The 22,316-nt window shown below is 46.0% G+C and overlaps 1 protein-coding gene across 1 annotated transcript in view; it reads right to left on the bottom strand.

The window, feature by feature from the left end:
* The window catches only part of LOC141073606 (uncharacterized), a 47,233-nt gene extending 28,313 nt beyond the window's left edge, over positions 1-18,920 (bottom strand). Inside the window, exons 1-5 of the mRNA XM_073560901.1 lie at positions 18,892-18,920; positions 11,819-11,949; positions 11,156-11,344; positions 10,986-11,052; positions 8,324-8,415 (exon numbers count right to left, since the gene is read on the bottom strand). Of these exons, the coding sequence (XP_073417002.1) occupies positions 8,324-8,415; positions 10,986-11,052; positions 11,156-11,344; positions 11,819-11,896 (426 nt within the window). The 5' untranslated portion in view covers positions 11,897-11,949; positions 18,892-18,920. The remainder of the gene's footprint in view (positions 1-8,323; positions 8,416-10,985; positions 11,053-11,155; positions 11,345-11,818; positions 11,950-18,891) is intronic.
* Positions 18,921-22,316: the final 3,396 nt, after the last annotated feature.

The raw sequence follows: 22,316 nt of genomic DNA, 5'->3' as shown, positions 1-22,316 counted from the left end.
CAGCATGCTGCGATTGTCTCGGTCCGAGGAACGGATCCTATAAAAAAACGGATGATGGGAGAAGTACCATAGAATAACATAGGGACAACTGCAATGCGATTTTTTATCGCATTGCAGTCGCCCGATTTAATCGCTAGTGTGACTCCGGCCGTATATGTAGATTACAGGTTCTCCTGCACTTGCTAGTATGGCCTTCCCCATAGACTTCTCAGCACACCTGTCCCCAAAATGCTGCTGATGGAGGGGCATGAGACTACACTTATCCATCAGTCTCCTCCACTCTGTAGTGGTTTTCAGCTGAACATGGCTGATGGGCTGAGAATCTATGCCCTGAAGCAGACATGGGCAAAGCGCAGCTCATGGCCCCATCTGGCCCTATGGCTGTTCCTATCAGGCCTTAGGGATCGAGACAACCGAAGGACTGAAAACAGTGGCCCACAGGCCGCTCCACGTAGCCGCCCTGCACAGGTTTTGAGTATTTTGTTTTTCTTGATTCGTGTGGGCGTTCCTCTATGCATACCGGGGGGGTCTGCGTGTGGGCGCTCCTCAATGCATACCGGGGGGGTCTGCGTGTGGGCGCTCCTCAATGCATACCGGGGGGGTCTGCGTGTGGGCGCTCCTCAATGCATACCGGGGGGGTCTGCGTGTGGGCGCTCCTCAATGCATACCGGGGGGGTCTGCGTGTGGGCGCTCCTCAATGCATACCGGGGGGGTCTGCGTGTGGGCGCTCCTCAATGCATACCGGGGGGGTCTGCGTGTGGGCGCTCCTCAATGCATACCGGGGGGGTCTGCGTGTGGGCGCTCCTCAATGCATACCGGGGGGGGTCTGCGTGTGGGCGCTCCTCAATGCATACCGGGGGGGTCTGCGTGTGGGCGCTCCTCAATGCATACCGGGGGGGTCTGCGTGTGGGCGCTCCTCAATGCATACCGGGGGGGTCTGCGTGTGGGCGCTCCTCAATGCATACCGGGGGGGTCTGCGTGTGGGCGCTCCTCAATGCATACCGGGGGGGGTCTGCGTGTGGGCGCTCGTCAATGCATACCGGGGGGGTCTGCGTGTGGGCGCTCGTCAATGCATACCGGGGGGGGGTCTGCGTGTGGGCGCTCGTCAATGCATACCGGGGGGGGGTCTGCGTGTGGGCGCTCGTCAATGCATACCGGGGGGGGGTCTGCGTGTGGGCGCTCCTCAATGCATACCGGGGGGGTCTGCGTGTGGGCGCTCCTCAATGCATACCGGGGGGGTCTGCGTGTGGGCGCTCCTCAATGCATACCGGGGGGGTCTGCGTGTGGGCGCTCCTCAATGCATACCGGGGGGGTCTGCGTGTGGGCGCTCCTCAATGCATACCGGGGGGGTCTGCGTGTGGGCGCTCCTCAATGCATACCGGGGGGGTCTGCGTGTGGGCGCTCCTCAATGCATACCGGGGGGGTCTGCGTGTGGGCGCTCCTCAATGCATACCGGGGGGGTCTGCGTGTGGGCGCTCCTCAATGCATACCGGGGGGGTCTGCGTGTGGGCGCTCCTCAATGCATACCGGGGGGGTCTGCGTGTGGGCGCTCCTCAATGCATACCGGGGGGGTCTGCGTGTGGGCGCTCCTCAATGCATACCGGGGGGGTCTGCGTGTGGGCGCTCCTCAATGCATACCGGGGGGGTCTGCGTGTGGGCGCTCCTCAATGCATACCGGGGGGGTCTGCGTGTGGGCGCTCCTCAATGCATACCGGGGGGGTCTGCGTGTGGGCGCTCCTCAATGCATACCGGGGGGGTCTGCGTGTGGGCGCTCCTCAATGCATACCGGGGGGGTCTGCGTGTGGGCGCTCCTCAATGCATACCGGGGGGGTCTGCGTGTGGGCGCTCCTCAATGCATACCGGGGGGGTCTGCGTGTGGGCGCTCCTCAATGCATACCGGGGGGGTCTGCGTGTGGGCGCTCCTCAATGCATACCGGGGGGGTCTGCGTGTGGGCGCTCCTCAATGCATACCGGGGGGGTCTGCGTGTGGGCGCTCCTCAATGCATACCGGGGGGGTCTGCGTGTGGGCGCTCCTCAATGCATACCGGGGGGGTCTGCGTGTGGGCGCTCCTCAATGCATACCGGGGGGGTCTGCGTGTGGGCGCTCCTCAATGCATACCGGGGGGGTCTGCGTGTGGGCGCTCCTCAATGCATACCGGGGGGGTCTGCGTGTGGGCGCTCCTCAATGCATACCGGGGGGGTCTGCGTGTGGGCGCTCCTCAATGCATACCGGGGGGGTCTGCGTGTGGGCGCTCCTCAATGCATACCGGGGGGGTCTGCGTGTGGGCGCTCCTCAATGCATACCGGGGGGGTCTGCGTGTGGGCGCTCCTCAATGCATACCGGGGGGGTCTGCGTGTGGGCGCTCCTCAATGCATACCGGGGGGGTCTGCGTGTGGGCGCTCCTCAATGCATACCGGGGGGGTCTGCGTGTGGGCGCTCCTCAATGCATACCGGGGGGGTCTGCGTGTGGGCGCTCCTCAATGCATACCGGGGGGGTCTGCGTGTGGGCGCTCCTCAATGCATACCGGGGGGGTCTGCGTGTGGGCGCTCCTCAATGCATACCGGGGGGGTCTGCGTGTGGGCGCTCCTCAATGCATACCGGGGGGGTCTGCGTGTGGGCGCTCCTCAATGCATACCGGGGGGGTCTGCGTGTGGGCGCTCCTCAATGCATACCGGGGGGGTCTGCGTGTGGGCGCTCCTCAATGCATACCGGGGGGGTCTGCGTGTGGGCGCTCCTCAATGCATATCGGGGGGGTCTGCGTGTGGGCGCTCCTCAATGCATACCGGGGTGTCTGCGTGAGGGCGCTCCTCAATGCATTGTGGGGGTCTGCGTGTGGGTACTCCTCAATGCATACCAGGGGTCTGCGTGTGGGCACTCAAAGTACACTGGGGGTCTGCGTGTGGGCGCTCCTCAATGCATACCGGGGGGTCTGCGTGTGGGCGCTCCTCAATGCATACCGGGGGGTCTGCGTGTGGGCGCTCCTCAATGCATACCGGGGGGTCTGCGTGTGGGCGCTCCTCAATGCATACCGGGGGGTCTGCGTGTGGGCGCTCCTCAATGCATACCGGGGGGTCTGCGTGTGGGCGCTCCTCAATGCATACCGGGGGGTCTGCGTGTGGGCGCTCCTCAATGCATACCGGGGAGTCTGCGTGTGGGCGCTCCTCAATGTATACCGGGGAGTCTGCGTGTGGGCGCTCCTCAATGCATACCGGGGGGTCTGCGTGTGGGCGCTCCTCAATGCATACCGGGGGGTCCGCGTGTGAGCGCTCCTCAATGCATACCAGGGGTCTGCGTGAGGGCGCTCCTCAATGCATTGTGGGGGGTCTGCGTGTGGGTACTCCTTAATGTACACTGGGGGTCCGCGTGTGAGCGCTCCTCAATGCATTCCAGGGGTCTGCGTGTGGGCGCTCCTCAATGCATACCGGCGGGTCTGCGTGTGGGCGCTCCTCAATGCATACCGGGGAGTCTGCGTGTGGGCGCTCCTCAATGTATACCGGGGAGTCTGCGTGTGGGCGCTCCTCAATGCATACCGGGGGGTCTGCGTGTGGGCGCTCCTCAATGCATACCGGGGGGTCCGCGTGTGGGCGCTCCTCAATGCATACCAGGGGTCTGCGTGAGGGCGCTCCTCAATGCATTGTGGGGGGTCTGCGTGTGGGTACTCCTTAATGTACACTGGGGGTCCGCGTGTGAGCGCTCCTCAATGCATTCCAGGGGTCTGCGTGTGGGCACTCAAAGTACACTGGGGGTCCGCGTGTGGGCGCTCCTCAATGCATACCGGGGAGTCTGCGTGTGGGCGCTCCTCAATGCATACCGGGGAGTCTGCGTGTGGGCGCTCCTCAATGCATACCGGGGAGTCTGCGTAACGCTCCTCAATGCATACCGGGGAGTCTGCGTGTGGGCGCTCCTCAATGTATACCGGGGAGTCTGCGTGTGGGCGCTCCTCAATGTATACCGGGGAGTCTGCGTGTGGGCGCTCCTCAATGTATACCGGGGAGTCTGCGTGTGGGCGCTCCTCAATGCATACCGGGGAGTCTGCGTGTGGGCGCTCCTCAATGCATACCGGGGAGTCTGCGTGTGGGCGCTCCTCAATGCATACCGGGGAGTCTGCGTGTGGGCGCTCCTCAATGCATACCGGGGAGTCTGCGTGTGGGCGCTCCTCAATGCATACCGGGGAGTCTGCGTGTGGGCGCTCCTCAATGCATACCGGGGAGTCTGCGTGTGGGCGCTCCTCAATGCATACCGGGGAGTCTGCGTGTGGGCGCTCCTCAATGCATACCGGGGAGTCTGCGTGTGGGCGCTCCTCAATGCATACCGGGGAGTCTGCGTGTGGGCGCTCCTCAATGCATACCGGGGAGTCTGCGTGTGGGCGCTCCTCAATGCATACCGGGGAGTCTGCGTGTGGGCGCTCCTCAATGCATACCGGGGAGTCTGCGTGTGGGCGCTTCTCAATGCATACCGGGGGGGTCTGCGTGTGGGCGCTCCTCAATGCATACCGGGGGGGGTCTGCGTGTGGGCGCTCCTCAATGCATACCGGGGGGGTCTGCGTGTGGGCGCTCCTCAATGCATACCGGGGAGTCTGCGTGTGGGCGCTCCTCAATGCATACAGGGGGGGGGGGGGCCTCCGCGTGTGAGCGCTCCTCAATGCATACCGAGGGGTCTGCATGCTGGCTCCTCACACATATGGGGGGGACTGTGTTGGCTCTTCAAGTATACAGGGCAGGGCTGTGTGAGTTGGCTCCTCAAACATATTGGGGTCTGTGTGTTGGTTCCCACTGCATATACGGGAGGCTGTGTTGGCTCCCTCTGGATATTGGGGGGGTGGTCTGTGTGTGGGGGCTCCTACTAAATACTTCATATAGGGGGGGCTGTGTGTGTGGGACCTTACTGTATATAGGGGGCTGTGAGGACCATCCTGTGTGGAATGAAGAGAAAAAGATCCATGCATATAAAGGCGCACATCCAAAAATAGACATACAGTATACAGTACATACAAATATGTGTATAGATATATTAAAATTTTATTGGTAGACAAAAAGACCACAGTAAAATCATTTAAAAAAGGACAAAACACATCACTATAAGTCCCATGGAACAACAATATGTCAAAATACAATACCACATAGAAAAGGTATATACATGTGGGAAAACAGTCCCTAGAAAATAGCAGTGTATAAACAGTCTCCTAATGCATGAGTATAATGCCGACCTGGGCATCCCGAGGGGGCTGTGAGGAGAGGAACCCTGTATAAAGCGTCAGAAAGCCCATAGAGTGCTATGGGAAAGAAAATGTATGTTTGGAAACATGTCCCTAAAACAAGGGGGGGTCTGCCTAACGTGCAGAGACTAACACTTCCCCTGACGAAGCTGCGGCTATCAGCGATACGCGTGGGGTTCCCCACATCACTTTTGTCCCGGGACCATTGTTCCTTTTGTCCTGACGTCCCTGATGCTCTGACATGGATTGCTCTGTTTGGGGACTTGCTGGCTATTTGAGCCTTCATTTATCTATTGGCGTTATCTCTATTGCAGTTTACTTTTGTCTCTGCACGTTAGGGAGACCTTCCTTGTTTTAGGGACATCTTTCCAAACATACATTTTCTTTCCCATAGCGCTCTCTGGGCTTTCTGACGCTTTATACAGGGTTCCTTTCCTCACAGACCCCTGGGGACGCCCAGGTCGGCATTATACTCATGCATTAGGAGACTGTTTACATACACTGCTATTTTCTAGGGACTGTTTTCCCACATGTATATACCTTTTCTATGTGGTATTGTATTTTGAAATATTGTTGTTCCATGGGACTTATAGTTATGTGTTTAGTCATTTTTTAAATGATTTTACCGTCGTCTTTTTGTCTACCAATAAAATTTCAATATATCTATACACATATTTGCATGTACTGTATATATGTCTATTTTTGGGTGTGCGCCTTTATATGCATGGATCTTTTTCTCTTCTTCATTGCATGCTACTCTCTGTGCATTGTGCAGCACCCCTGTACGTATTAGATTCTATTTTATATATACCCTTAAGTAGTGCTCCCTATTTCTTTAATCTTCGACCATCCTGTGTGGGACACCACATGTGGGAGGGCTTGCAGGGACACCACATTGCTAGTGTGAAGGCTTGCAGGGATGCCACACTGCTTGTGGGTCACTGTGGATCAAGAAACAAGGACTGAATAACAGGAGCATATGATTTATAAACTTTATAAAAAGAAGTAAATTATATGGGTTTTGATCAGCTGCTACTGGCAAGATATGTTACACATGCTAAGATAGGAATTGTTAGGAGTAATTCATAATTCAGCTCAACTAGCTTGGCCCGTGCAAAAATTTTTCACACTGGTCGTCGGGGGTCGCAGGCAATTTCAGAAAAAGCAAGCTGGTCAAATGTAAATGTATTTCATGAGATGATGAACACAGACAGGTATTTATATATGTAGATTGGTAATACAATAAATTGTTTTGATAAGTAGAGGCCAAAAAATGTTTTCCGGTTGAGGCGCCATGTGCAGGTCATTGTGTCTTCCTACAGGTTTATGAAAATGAATGTTGAAACTGTATTTAGTGATAAAATCGTGAATGTGTGGTTTGTTTAGCTGTTTTCTTGCTGAAGGGAGCAAGTTTACCTTTGAAATGGTGTATCGTGTGTGTGTGTGCATGTGTGTGTGTGGCAAAGTAATCAGCGAAAAAGCAGTGCATGTTTACAAAGTTGGTAGTGTGCTTTAGGGTACTGTGGTGCCAACTGCAGGTCATTTTTCCTTACTGCAGGGTTTATGAAAATTAATGTTTAAACTGTATTTTGTGATCAAATCATGGATGTGTATTTTCTTGCTGAAGGGGGCAAATTTACCTTTCAAATGGTGTATCATTTGTGTGCGTGGGTGCAGTATAAATGGGGATACAAAGGAATCACCGAAAAACAGTGTTTAGAAATAACAGAATAGATATTAAGTGGTATAATTAATATAAAATTATAATTAATGTGTTAACATAGAGCAGAATTAATTCTAGCCTATTGGTTTGACCCTGCACAACAGTTGGTGCCTCATGTGGCCCCTAGGGAAAATTAACCCCTGCTCTGCTGTGTTGACACCAATATAAATGTTTTAGGTACAAATGGCATCAAAACTATATGGCGCCAGAAAGGAGAGGCGTACAAAAAAAAAAAAATGCATGGTGCCTACCGTGAATCATGCAGGTGGCAGTGTCCTTACGTGCATGACTTTTGCTAGTGTCTTGGAGCTACATTTCATTTAGGGTATCATGAATTCACAGATGTACTGCTCTATATTGAAAGAGAAGATGCTACGATCACTCCGTGCCCTTGGTAGATGTGCACTTTTCTAACATTATCCAAAACACACATCTAAGACTATTGCTGAATTTCTGAAGAAGAACGGGGTGAAAGTGATTCAGTGGCCAAGTATGTCTCGTGATCTGAACCCAACCAAAAATCTATGAGGAATCTGGAAGACATAAGTTGAGTTTAACTCTCCATCTAATATCCAGGCTCTAAAAGAGGTCACTATTAAAGGATATAAAAAAAGATAGATGTTGCAATATGTCACCAAGTTATTCATCCTGTGCCTAGAACACTTGGTGTTGTCCTTAAAAATCATGGCGGTCATACAAAATTCTAGATGTAGGTTTTTTTGGGGGGTGTACTCATTTTTGCATGAGTGAAATTGAAGATTTTGACATGAAAGTTTTATTATTAACTTTTATGTTATAGGTTAAAAAATGTGCTCTGAAACTGAGCCTTGTCAAAATTTTGGAAACAGTCTTGTGTACAGTGAGATATTGATTAAAATCGTACTTTTCAACTGGGGTGTACTCATTTATGCTGAGCATTGTATGTTTTACCAAATGCAGCATTTTTTTTTTTAAATTACCGTTGTTACTTAAAAATTAGGCTAAGCGCAGTGGTTTCCTCATTGGACAGGCAGGAAACTAGCATGAAAAGGCTTGATGGCTTGGAAAAATGTGGGCAATATAGGTAATGAATCATTGTGCTCGTAGTTTGCTTCTGCTCCAATAAATTCCTGGTGTTGCTGAATGTAAAGTAACAGATGATAACTGGGGGATTCTGTCCAGGGGGACGATGACACTATGCACCTGGCTCTGTTAAAAGGATGGAGGATGAAACAATATGGTTAGCTCTGGAAAAGAAGAACCTGGCTTGGTGAAAGTGGGCAGTGTTATTTAATACAATATTGATCTATTACAAGATCTATCATTATCCTGATATTTTGATCAATATTGTTATTTCAAACACATGTTTGCATTCCATCATGTCTACATTTTACTGAAAGGTACCTGGTTGATATTTTCAGTGGTGGCCTTATCCTCTTCTGGAAGATATTCTGGACTTGAAAATCTCACTGGTGTATTTACACCACTTGACTCATCTGTCAAGAAGAAGACAAGAAGCAGATTAAAACAATGGGGGCAATTTATCAAGCTAAATGAAGCAAAAGACATCTTTAAAGACTTCAGCAATACGTATAATGCACTTAAGACATTTTTGCGCCCAGCAAGGCGCTACAGCCTTATGTTACAAATGTGAGAAAATTTGAATGCAAATATCTGGCACAAAGTAAGCTAAATAATAGGTGGGGGTGGTCTTTGTTGTCCATTCTTGGGTCCTCTACCAGAGGCCAGGGTTCTGCGCAGGATCTTAGTTGTTCCCAGCATTGCGCTTTTCTGGAAGGAGAGCTCAGATGTTGTTCCTGGGATTTCTTGTAGCCATTCTTGCAACTTAGGGGTCGCTGCTCCAAGTGCTCCTATCACCACTGGGATCACTGTTGCCTTCACCTTCCACATCTTCTCGAGTTCTCCTTTGAGGCCCTGCTATTTCTCCAGCATCTCATATTCCTTCTTTCTGATGTTGCTGTCACTTGGCACTGTCACATCTATTATCATTGCTGTCTTCTGATCCTTGTCTACTATGACAATGTCTGGTTGGTTAGCCAACACCTGCTTATCCGTCTGGATCTTCAAGTCCCACAGGATTTTAGCCCTTTCATTCTCCACGACTTTCTCTGTGGTCTCCCACCCGAACTTAGCCCATATGCTGTGCAGATGTTCCTGTATAAAATTCCTGCTACTTGGTTGTGGCGTTCGGTATATGCTGTTCCTGCTTGCATTTAGTATCCTGCAACTATGTGTTGGACGGTTTCTGAGGTTTCTTTGCATAGTCTGTACCTTGGGTCTTGTCTTGTGTGGTATATTCCTGCTTCTATGTATCTGGTACTTAATGCTTGCTCTTGTGCCGCTATGATTCGTGCCTCTGTGCTATCTCGGAGTCCAGCTTTCTCTAACTATTGGTAGGATTTCTCCATGTCAGCCACTTCCATTATCTGTCGATGGTACATCCCATGCAGCATCTTGTCTTGCCATGGCGCTTCATGTTCCTGTTTTTCCTGCCTTAGGTATTATCTCAGCATCTCATCATTTGGTGACATTTTTCTGATGTATTCCTGGATACTCCTTGTTTCATCCAGGATGGTGGCTTGGATGGTTATCAAACCTCAACCACTCGCCTTTCTGTTGGTATACACTTAGGGTGGAGACCTCCATGCATTGTGAGGAGCTTACATGTCTTCACATCTGCAGCTTCTATATTATAAACTGTCAGGTGATATTGAGGGTGAAGCAATAGTATGCCTAGGCCACATCCACATCTGGTGTAGTTTTGATGTGAAGTCACACTAAAAAAGACAAAACTCAAGATAAAAAGCGGACGGCACCGCTGTTACCGTGTGACTTCAAATGATGTGCGGCATACAGAAGCCCAGCAGCTGGGAATCTCGGGTGCCAGACCTGGAAACAGTCAATCCTGGGAATCCATGCAAAGAGAAAAGGTCGCACTCATCGAGATGGAAGTTTCACTGATTTATTGACATATCATAAACATGTCAAGTCGGGGGAGTGACATAAGGAGTGCAAGAAAGGCACTTTCTTGCACTCCTTATGTCACTCCCCCGACTTGACATGTTTATGATATGTCAATAAATCAGTGAAACTTCCATCTCGATGAGTGCGACCTTTTCTCTTTGCATGGATTCACACTAAAAAAGGCTCTCATACACCAAGTTAAACTTGCGCAGAGACCCAATAATTTTTCAATAAATGCATAGGTTGAAAAAGACCTAGATCCATCAACTTCAACCTTTCTCCACCAATTATACTGTTCATTTTAAAAATGAAATACCAAGAATAATGTGTTACATGTGGCTTTTAGTACATATGGGCAGCATGGTGTCTTAATGGTTAGCGCTGTAGCCTTGCAGAACATATAGACCTACACACAACTCTGTTACATATGCATATAGACACACACAGCTCTGCCCCATACACACAAGATATATTACCACATCTTGCAGTTCCTTCCCGGCATGTGGCTGTTCACATGACCTGAAAGGTACTGGAGTTGTACAGGATGTGCAGTCTCCGAACAGGTCCTAGTGGCTTCTTATCCTGCTCTGCACTGATCACATAGATAAGTGTAGGGCAGGAGGAGAGACAGCATTTATCTGTCAATGGGAAGCACGCTGAGTCATTGTTCTCCTCTATCACAGGAAGCTGCCTTTGGAATATAAGGAGCACAGACATTTTAACAAGGGTTTTTTCTTATTAAAATGTGCGTCTTATAGTCTGAAAAATACGGTATATCGTTGAGACTAATTTTATTCACACTGCTCGGTATTTTTAAAACTTTGCTCAAGATGGTTATTTAGTGTGAACACCAATTAAAAGTTTTGCAACATTTTTATAGATTACATTTGGCGAGGGTTATTGGATATATACCTACCTTAGTGCAAATAGGAAGGAATAGTACATTTTTTTACCCTGCATATCTAATGGGTCCACTTTTAAAAAAAAAACAAAAAAAACCATTTTTGAATGGTCCAGGGGGCTCACAAAAGGAGAAAATAAAGGGACAAAATATGTTCATCAGTCAAAGATATGCACGTACCCTGCAGTTGCTCCGTACACCGCTCGCTCTTTGTTTGCAAATCTTCGTTTTCTATAAATTTACAAATCTGCAAAAATACAATGCGCTGTAACCGCACACCTTCTAGAAAAACACCATCAATAATAAAATTTTTCCCCAGGGTCGCTGTATAATGTCCCAACAATGCTTACCTCTCCAGTAAGTAGGTGAATCACTTTATTGCTCAGTTTAAGGATCTTCCCTTCATGATTCTTTTCAGAAGACTGGGTATTTGAAGGAGACAATGTGATGGGATCGTGTTCCTCACCTGATGCCTTCAATTCACTTGGAGAAATCCGGCATGCAACAATTTCACCAGATTTCTTCACAACCACAAAATCCTATATGATAAAAAGGACGGGATTTAGTTTCAATAAATTTTTATTTAGAAACTTATTAAACCAAGTCCAAGTTATGAACTCCCATGCAAGGGAGTGTAAACTAACAATTTAACATACCTTCAATAAACTTCAAATAATATAAGGGAAGACAGGACATAGACAGGGGTAGGGAAAGGCACAAAGGATTTAATTATACGCTATCCAATAATCTGTAATGGTATCATCAATAACCAATCAAGGGCGTTTAAAGCAGTTATGCAACCACCCACTACTGTAGGATCATATATGAATCCCAGGCCGTGATCAGTTCTCAATTGGCTACGGAGAAAGTCTCAAAAAGGATGGGATTTAATATAATCAAAACCAGCTCACATCCAGAGGCACACAAGAGCAATGTCCATAAGATAACACTCTCAGAATTACCATGGGTTTAAGCAAGGCTAAGAATGATGTGACATTCCTAGGACCCCTCACCTCTCCAGTCAGCAGGTAGATGATCTCCAGGGTGAGATTGAAGATCTCCTTACTCATGTAACCCTTTTCCTTCTCCATCCTGAAGAACTTATGGCCTATGGTCCAGAAAAGCACTGACTTAGAGGTGAGCACTGAAAATAGAAATACAACTATAAAAAGATAAAATGCAAATGATTTTGGAAAAGGCCAGCAAGTATGAACCTGTAAGATGCATCTAGTGTGGCAAGCGATAGATGCTACTGCGCAAACGCCGCTGCCATTTTGCTGGAGTTACATTTTTTTTTAAAAGGCCAAAATATTAACTGCGCAAAAGCAGTATGTAAAATAGAGGGTATATCAGTAAGGGATCAGTGGCCTGCCATAAGCCATACAGATGAATACCTAAGCAGAGCAAAACATGAAGCCCCCCCATAGGCCGCCCCGAAGCACGAGAATCTCACTAACGGAAAACTGAAAATAAAGATTAAACAACCACAAGATGGATTTCTTCACTCAGTTATCATTTAATCAGTATAACGGCGCCAACCTGACACTGTCTGTAGTTTACTGAGCAAAATCCTGATGATCGGTTCACTTTTAACTCTTTTTTTGCAATTTTTCAGCACCTAAAGTTCTAAATCCTTTAAAAAAAGTCACCAAATTTAAATGCGACATTTAGTAAAAGTTGCTAATTGTTGTTGAAAAAATAGATTTATAAACGAAAGACAACTTAAAAAGCAGTGAAAAACTTAAAATAAGGAGCAAATGCTTATATCACTTAAAAAAAAAAAAAAAAAGAGGAGTAAATTACTCCAGAAAATTGGAAAATCAGCAATGATGAATCAGGGCCAGAGAGTTCACTGTTTGCCCTCTGCTTTGACACATGAAGCATGCCGGAGCCGGTGACCACCTCGCTTCTAGCACCTGACCAGTGAATCCATGTGGGGCAGGAAGCAAGATACATTCATCTCCTCTTTGGAGCCATCTGCAATGAGGAACTGCAAAATAAACCTCAAGGAGGAACTGAAATACTCCTTCATGAGAGAGTAAATCTTATGCTACGAAGTGTTCTCTCCACTGTCCATCATGCAATACCATCAGGGAGAAGTCTGATCAGCTCAGAATGTATCCTGCAGCAGAACAACCACCCCAAACATACAACCAATATCAATCAGAACTATTTTCAGTGTAAAGAACGAGGAGTCCTGGAACTGATGATATGGCCCCCAAAGAGCCCTGATCTAAACATTGTCAAGCATTTCTGGGATTACATGAAGAGACAAGATCTGTGGTTAGTTCTCTAAAATGTTTGGAACAACCTCCCTGTTGAGTTCCTTCAAAACCTGTGTTCAAATGTACCTAGGAGAATGAATACTGTTTTAATCTACGTTCCCAGACGAGCCATTGAGGAGTTTTTCACGTTGTAGATTTTCTGCACTAATTACTTAAGCTAGTTAGGTTACTTGCGGCTTTTAACCGCGTTTTTTTCATCTTTTGTTTTATGTTTTAAATAAAGCTGCTTTGCTTTTGATACTTCCTGGCATTTGGCTTTGACAAAACATTACTGATACAGCCATGTGCAGATTACATGCATTTTTAATGCGTTTCTGATGCAAAAATATGTGCGTTTTTCATCTGCACTTTTCCACATCTAATGCAAGTCTATGGGAAAAATCTACCCATAAAACTCAGAACATATCGGCAGGAGAAATTTACGTGAAGTGAAGAAAAAAAAAGCACAGTGGACAGATTTCTATAAATCCCATGCACTTTGCTGGAACTGTAAGACGCTACATTTATAATACAGCAAATAATATACGGCATTGAACACGCACCAATGCTCATGGTGGGCACACAGCCTTAGGGTATGTGCACACGCTGCGGATACGCAGCGGATTTAGCCCTGCAAATCCACAAGCAAAGTACAGTACCATGTTAGCCAATGGGATTTCAAAACCGCAGTGCCCACGGTGCAACAGCACTGCAGAACATCGGAGCAGCGTCTGACAGGCAGGAAAGGAGGCGTCTCAGGTCCTGTCCTATGCAGGCACTGTGAAGCCACCTTAGCTGAAGGACACCATGGCCTTCTTGTGTTGTCCTGATGGAAGAGCGCAGGGAACCCATTCCCTGCACGACGCTCCTGTATGTTGCTGTCACTACTGACAGCGGAATCAGAGGGTTTAAGTGCCCACGATCGGTGCTAGCCGTGGCACTCAGCGTGCTGCCGTAAATCCTCAGCATGTCAATTCTTTCTGCGGATTCCGCAGCGGTTTGACACCTGTTCCATTGTCCAGGTTTTAAACCGCAGGGGAAAAATGCAGGTCACTTTACCTGCGGTTTTACCTGCAAATCCACGTGAAAAAATCCGCAGGTGAATCTGCACTGTGTGCACTCACCCTTACAGGGAAAGGGCGGTTACATCAAATATTGACATGTTTTACATTTCTCTTTTGCTCATTTACTTTGCATTTTGTTAATTGATAAAAATAAACTTTTAACTCTTCTGTTTAGGATATCTATTTTTTTTCCCATTATGTGCCTAAAAACCAAAAAGCAGGTACGGTAGTTTCTAATCACCTGCCTGTGGTATCCAGTGCGGGCTCAGACCTGCTGGTGGTGATTCAGCTGCTCCATCTCAACAGAGGAGCTCTTCCTCTTCCAGGCCGCTTTGTCTATGGGGCTTGACAACTGGTGTCATAATGATTAACCCCTTAGTGACGGCGCTAATTTTGACCTTCATGACCAGGCCAAATTTTACAATTCTGACCAGTGTCACTTTATGAGATAATAGCTCTGGAACGCTTCAACGGATCCCGGTGATTCTGAGATTGTTTTTTCATAACATATTGTACTTCATGTTAGTGGTAAAATTTGTTTGATTGACTTATTTGTGAAAATATCTCAATTTGAGAAAAATTTTTGAAAAAAAATATTACAATTTTCAATAATGATATCCTTAAACCAGTCACTGATGCTGTGCAAAATAATAAATAACATTTCCCATAGGTCTACTTTACATCTGCATCATTTTTCAAACATTTTATTTTGTTAGGATGTTAGAGGGGTTAAAAGTTTTGCAGCAATTTCTCATTTTCTCAACAAATTTACAAAACCAATTTCTTTAGGGACCTATTCAGATTTAAATGGACTTTGAGGGGCCTATATATGGGGAAACTCCACAAAAGTGATATTTTAAAAACAAACACCCTCAAATACTTCAAAACTGTTGTCAAGAAATGTTTTTAATCCTTGATGTGCTATACAGAAATTAATGCCAAGGGAATGAAAAAAATACATTTAAATTTTACCTCCAAAATGTTGCTTTGGACCCAGTTTTTTCACATTTGCAATAAGCAACACCAAAAAGTGGAAGCCGCAGTTTGTTACCCACTTTCTTACGAGCACAGAGATACCTCACACGTAGTCAAAAAGTTGTGTTTGGGGAATCGGAAGGGCTCAGAACGGAAGGAGCAATATTTGCATTTTAGAACACAAATTTGGCTGAAAGAGATGGCGGGCAGCATGTGACACTTGCAGGGTCTCTAAGGTGTCTAAAAAGCAGAACCCCCCTCAAGTGACCCCATTTTGGAAACTACAACCTTCATGGACTTTACCCAGAGGTGTAATAAGCATTTTGAACCCATAGGCACTACACAAAATTCATAACATTAGGTCGTCATATTGTTATTTTTTGTAGCTTTTGAAAAAAAAAACCCTAATTTTAACCCTAAGGCCTGTTTCACACTTCCGTTTTTGTGTCCGCCAAACGGATCCGTTTCCGTTTTTTTGACGGAAACTGATGCAAACGGATCCGTTTTTAAAAAACCGGATCCGTTTTTTTGACGGATCCGCGGTAACCACTAATGGAAGTCTATGGGACAAAAAAAACGGATCCTGCAAAAAAATGGCGGATCCGTTTTTTTACGGAAACCAACGGATTTTGACGGATTTGAAAAAACGGAAGTGTGAAACAGGCCTAACCCCAACGGCAAAGAAATAAATGGGGGAGGGGGGTGATCATGGGGTTGCACAGCCCAAGCGCTGTTCTAGTTACTAATTATTGGGCTTTGATCACTGGTAATAGACTATCACAGTAATCAAGAGTCAGCAACCAAAAGGAAAGATCCCTGCAGTTGCAGTGTGCAGGCAGGCAAATCTTGGCAGGCGCACTGCGCACGCGCCCAACATTTTGTTTCAGAGGAGGCAGGAGGGCCAGGCGATGGCATAGCCGGTACTGAGGTGCCGTGGGGGACTTGGGGACGCCATTTCTCTCTAATCTGACAGGTTATATCATGTCAGAGGAGAAAGAAAACTGGATCACTTTTTTTTTTTTAATATGATTGCCTTTAATTGTTGAATAACCACGATCACTTGAAAAAATGGCCCCAGTAGTGTTCTCCAGGGTCTCAGCTTTGCCTAGTAGCCGAAACTCCGGAAATTTTCCGACTCTGGGGGAACTAAACACTTATTCCTGATCGCCGTTTTAAAACGGTGATAAGGGAATAGAGCACCTTAGAGGCCATTTTAATGCGTATCGGCGGTCATTAAGGGTTTAACATACTTGCTCGCACAAACAGAATTACGTCAGCAGCCACGCCCCATCAACAGAGGTGGAGTCAGCGAAAGCCTCTGAATCACCTGCAATAGCGGCCAAGATTGATCTGTGCAAGCAGACAATGCTGGGCACAACAGGCACTTAATCAGCAACTACATGCCTGTTAGTGATTGGGTACACTGTATAGAAAAAAAAAAGGCCCAAATAATCCCTTTAAGTTTAGAGCATTTTTTTGCATGCTACTGTGTTGTATATATAGTATACACTGTAGCGTTCAAAACTTATGTACAGTACATACTAGGGTGACCGGATCTCATATGGGTGGGAAAAAATGTCAGAATCTTGTTCGTCTGGACCCCACAAAACGATTCCCCTTTCCAGATATTGAGAGAGCCAAAATTTGAGCTCGATCAAACGACGTTAACCCGTGCCGCTCGTCGCTCAAAGTTTGAAAAAATCCAAATTGAGGTATTTTAAGATTTAGGTATTTTGCATAGTCTGTTAGACTATAAAGAATGTGACAACAACATTGCAGAAATAGCCCTGACCAAATTTTCGAACCATTTGTGGTATTTGAATGCAGAGTTGGTGGGATTATCGTTTTTTGATCCCACCATTACAGACAATGAAAAGTTGTTAATGGCTTATAAATTGCTCAGTAGCACAGATGAACCATCAGAGCACGCTAACCTACATGAGTTGATAATTTTACATAGTTATCCAATCTATTCTAGAGCTTTTGTTAAAGTAGTTTTTGAAACATCAGAATATAATGCTCGGCATTTGCTTACAACTTGCAGGACATATTGCTTTTGTTCTTCATCTTTTGTCAGAAGGTCGTAAGTCGGTTACTTCCTACCTCTTTTAATTTTTCTTTCCTAACTTTTGGATTTACAACCCTAGCGTGCTCTGATGGTTCATCTGTGCTACTGAGCAATTTATTAGCCATTAACAACTTTTCATTGTCTGTAATGGTGGGATCAAAAAACGATAATCCCACCAACTCTGCATTCAAATACCACAAATGGTTCGAAAATTTGGTCAGGGCTATTTCTGCAATGTTGTTGTCACATTCTTTATAGTCTAACAGACTTTGCAAAATACCTAAATCTTAAAATACCTCAATTTGGATTTTTTCAAACTTTGAGCGACGAGCGGCACAGGTTAACGTCGTTTGATCGAGCTCAAATTTTGGCTCTCTCAATATCTGGAAAGGGGAATCGTTTTGTGGGGTCCAGACGGACAAAATTCCGACATCGATTTTTTGCGGTCACCCTAGTACAAACACACTAAGTATGTGTGTAACAGAAACCTCCTCAGGATTATATACTCTATATCAGGGTTTCCCAACTCCAGTCCTCAAGGCACACCAACAGATCATGTTTTCAGGATTTCCTTTGTATTGCACAGGTGAAGCAATTATCACCTGAGCAATACTAAGGAAATCCTGAAAACATGATCTGTTGGTGTGCCTTGAGGACTGGAGTTGGGAAACCCTGCTCTATATTATATACTTATACCCACATTTCCCCGCTACCACATAGCAGCGTTATACCCACTACCCATGCAGCCAGACTTTTTTCCTATTTGCTCACCTTTGCTCAGAAGCTCAGCACTGCACTAGATGCCCTCTGCACAGATACTTAGCGCTGCACTAGATGCCCTCTGCACAGATACTTAGCGCTGCACTAGATTGCTGTCTGCACAGATACTTAGCGCTGCACTAGATGCCCTCTGCACAGATGCTCAGCGCTGCACTAGATGCCCTCTGCACAGATGCTCAGCGCTGCACTAGATGCCCTCTGCTCAGCGCTGCACTAGATGCCCTCTGCTCAGATGCGCAGCGCTGCACTAGATGCCCTCTGCTCAGATGCTCAGCGCTGCACTAGATGCCCTCTGCTCAGATACTCAGTGCTGCACTAGATGCCCTCTGCTCAGATACTCAGCGCTGCACTAGATGCCCTCTGCTCAGATACTCAGCGCTACACTAGATGCCCTCTGCTCAGATACTCAGTGCTGCACCAGGTGCCCTCTGCTCAGATACTCAGCGCTGCACTAGATACCCTCTGCTCAGATACTCAGCGCTGCACCAGATGCCCTCTGCTCAGATACTCAGCGCTGCACCAGGTGCCCTGTGCTCCCAGCACTGCCCCATGCTCAGTGTCCACTATCCATATGCTCAGGACTGTACCCTCCACTTCATAGCTAGCTCTCATAAACCTGGCACTGTCGTGCACTTCGTGCCCCCTCCCTCTTCCCATATATCCGGGCCTGTTCTCACATACCCGGCACTGTACCCGCTGCTCCCTCCTGTCTTATGAAGCACTGCTCCGCTGCACTGGTGCCCCCGGCCCTGCCTATTCCCTGCACCCATAAATGAAACCATGGATGGGACGTACGGAGTACACACCTCTCACACAATGCTGGGAAATCGCCGAACTACAGGGAAACACCAGAGGAGAACCAGTCCACCACTGAGCAAACTCACGCCGCCATTTTGCCGTAGACCAGCGCAATGACGTCAGATCCAGGAGGTTACCTTCCTTTCTCTGTTCCTGGCAGCCATCTTGGTGGAGTTAGCGAAATCCCACTTCACGGTGACGATAACTGATAGTATCATAGCAATTTATTGTAATATTGTGTCAGACAAAATGTTGTTTTTCTTTTTTCAGTTTAGATGCTTCACATATTCATAGCCCGTGCATAATGGGAAGGAAAACTGAATGTGTGCAGAATAGCAACTAATCAAATTGTAGCTCTTATTTTCCTAAGTCAGAATGGCAAATATAAGGAGCCATGTGATTGGTTGTTTTTGGCATATGCCTCCAGATTACCTTTGCACTAATTTATGTCCGCAGAATACCCCTTTACCCCCAAATTATGTTTGGCCCTTCATTACCAAGCCAATTTTTACAATTCTGACCACTGTCCCTTTATGAGGCAATAACTCTGGAACGCTTCCATGGATCCTGGTGATTCTGACATTGTTTTCTCGTGATATATTGTACTTTATGATAGTGGTAAAATTAGGCCAATATTTTTTGCGTTTACTTGTGAAAATGTAAGAAGTTTGGCAAAAATTTTGAAAATGTCACAATTTTCAAACTTTTTATGCCTATAAACTAGAGGGTTATATCACATACAGTGGGGCAAAAAAGTATTTAGTCAGTCAGCAATAGTGCAAGTTCCACCACTTAAAAAGATGAGAGGCGTCTGTAATTTACATCATAGGTAGACCTCAACTATGGGAGACAAACTGAGAAAAAAAAATCCAGAAAATCACATTGTCTGTTTTTTTTTTCATTTTATTTGCATATTATGGTGGAAAATAAGTATTTGGTCAGAAACAAGCAATCAAGATTTCTGGCTCTCACAGACCTGTAACTTCTTCTTTAAGAGTCTCCTCTTTCCTCCACTCATTACCTGTAGTAATGGCACCTGTTTAAACTTGTTATCAGTATAAAAAGACACCTGTGCACACCCTCAAACAGTCTGACTCCAAACTCCACTATGGTGAAGACCAAAGAGCTGTCAAAGAACACCAGAAACAAAATTGTAGCCCTGCACCAGGCTGGGAAGACTGAATCTGCAATAGCCAACCAGCTTGGAGTGAAGAAATCAACTGTGGGAGCAATAATTAGAAAATGGAAGACATACAAGACCACTGATAATCTCCCTCGATCTGGTGCTCCACGCAAAATCCCACCCCGTGGGGTCAGAATGATCACAAGAACGGTGAGCAAAAATCCCAGAACCACACGGGGGAACCTAGTGAATGAACTGCAGAGAGCTGGGACCAATGTAACAAGGCCTACCATAAGTAACACACTACGCCACCGTGGACTCAGATCCTGCAGTGCCAGACGTGTCCCACTGCTTAAGCCTGTACATGTCCGGGCCCGTCTGAAGTTTGCTAGAGAGCATTTGGATGATCCAGAGGAGTTTTGGGAGAATGTCCTATGGTCTGATGAAACCAAACTGGAACTGTTTGGTAGAAACACAACTTGTCGTGTTTGGAGGAAAAAGAATACTGAGTTGCATCCATCAAACACCATACCTACTGTAAAGCATGGTGGTGGAAACATCATGCTTTGGGGCTGTTTCTCTGCAAAGGGGCCAGGACGACTGATCCGGGTACATGAAAGAATGAATGGGGCCATGTATCGTCAGATTTTGAGTGCAAACCTTCCATCAGCAAGGGCATTGAAGATGAAACGTGGCTGGGTCTTTCAACATGACAATGATCCAAAGCACACCACCAGGGCAACGAAGGAGTGGCTTCGTAAGAAGCATTTCAAGGTCCTGGAGTGGCCTAGCCAGTCTCCAGATCTCAACCCCATAGAAAACCCTTTGGAGGGAGTTGAAAGTCCGTGTTTCCAAGCGAAAAGCCAAAAACATCACTGCTCTAGAGGAGATCTGCATGGAGGAATGGGCCAACATTCCAACAACAGTGTGTGGCAACCTTGTGAAGACTTACAGAAAACGTTTGACCTCTGTCATTGCCAACAAAGGATATATCACAAAGTATTGAGATGAAATTTTGTTTCTGACCAAATACTTATTTTCCACCATAATATGCAAATAAAAGGAAAAAAAAAACAGACAATGTGATTTTCTGGATTTTTTTTTTCTCAGTTTGTCTCCCATAGTTGAGGTCTACCTATGATGTAAATTACAGACGCCTCTCATCTTTTTAAGTGGTGGAACTTGCACTATTGCTGACTGACTAAATACTTTTTTGCCCCACTGTAAATTAGTTAATAAATAACATTTCCCACATGTCTACTTTACATCAGCACAATTTTGGAACTTTTTTTTGTTAGGAAGTTAGAGGGGTTCACCGTTGATCAGCGATTTCTCATTTTTTCAAAAATTTTGTGTCGACCACATCACATTTAAAGTGACTGAGAGGTCAATATGACAGGAAAACTGCACCCCTCAGACTGCTCAAGACCACATCCAATACGTTTAACCCTTCAAGTGCTTCACAGGAACTAAAGCAATTTAAAGGAAAAAATAATTTTTCTTTTTCCTGCAAAAACGTTGGTTTGGCCCCACATTTTTCATTTTCACAATGGTAGCAGAAAACAATGGACCATATAATTTTTTGTGCAATTTCCCCTGAATACGACAATACCACATATTGAAATTGATAGTGGACGCCATGTCGTGTTTGAAGAGCATCCGATGTGCCTAAACAGTGGAAACCCCCCACAAGTGACCCCATTTTGGAAATTATGTAGTGAGCATTTCTAATCCACAGGCGATTTACAGAATTTTCCACTAAAATGTTGCTTTAACCCCTTCATGACACAGCCTATTTTGACCTTAATGACCTGGCCATTTTGTTTTTTCGTGACATATTGGGTTTCATGTTAGTGGTAAATTTAGGTCGATCATTTTTGTGTTTATTTGTGAAAAAATGGAAATTTGGCGAAAATTTAGAAAATTTCGCAATTTTCACATTTTGAGTTTTTATTCTGTTAAACCAGAGAGTTATCTGACACAAAATAGTTAATAAATAACATTTCCCACATATCTACTTTACATCAGCACAATTCTGGAAACAACATTTTTTTTGTTAGGAAGTTGTAAGGGTTAAAAGTTGACCAGCGATTTCTCATTTTTAAAAAAATTTACAAAACCATTTTTTTTTAGGGACCACCTCACTTTTGAAGTCACTTTGAGGAGTCTATATGGCAGAAAATACCCAAAAGTGACACCATTCTAAAAACTGCACCCCTCAAGCTACTCAAAGCTGCATTCAAGAAGATTATCAACCCTTCAGGTGCTTCAAGGAACTAAAGCAACGTGGAGGGAAAATTTTTCCAACATAAATTTTCTTTTGGCATCAATTTTTTCATTTTCACAAGGGTAACAGGATAAAATGGATCCTAAATTTTGTTGGGCAATTTCTCCTGAGTACACCGATACCTCATATGTGGTCATAAACCACTGTTGGGG

The sequence above is a fragment of the Dendrobates tinctorius genome, unplaced genomic scaffold (assembly GCF_039654945.1).
Source record: "Dendrobates tinctorius isolate UK_male_01 unplaced genomic scaffold, ASM3965494v1 ptg000308l, whole genome shotgun sequence".
Lineage (NCBI taxonomy): Eukaryota > Metazoa > Chordata > Amphibia > Anura > Dendrobatidae > Dendrobates > Dendrobates tinctorius.
This window is presented reverse-complemented; position numbering and strand designations above follow the sequence as displayed.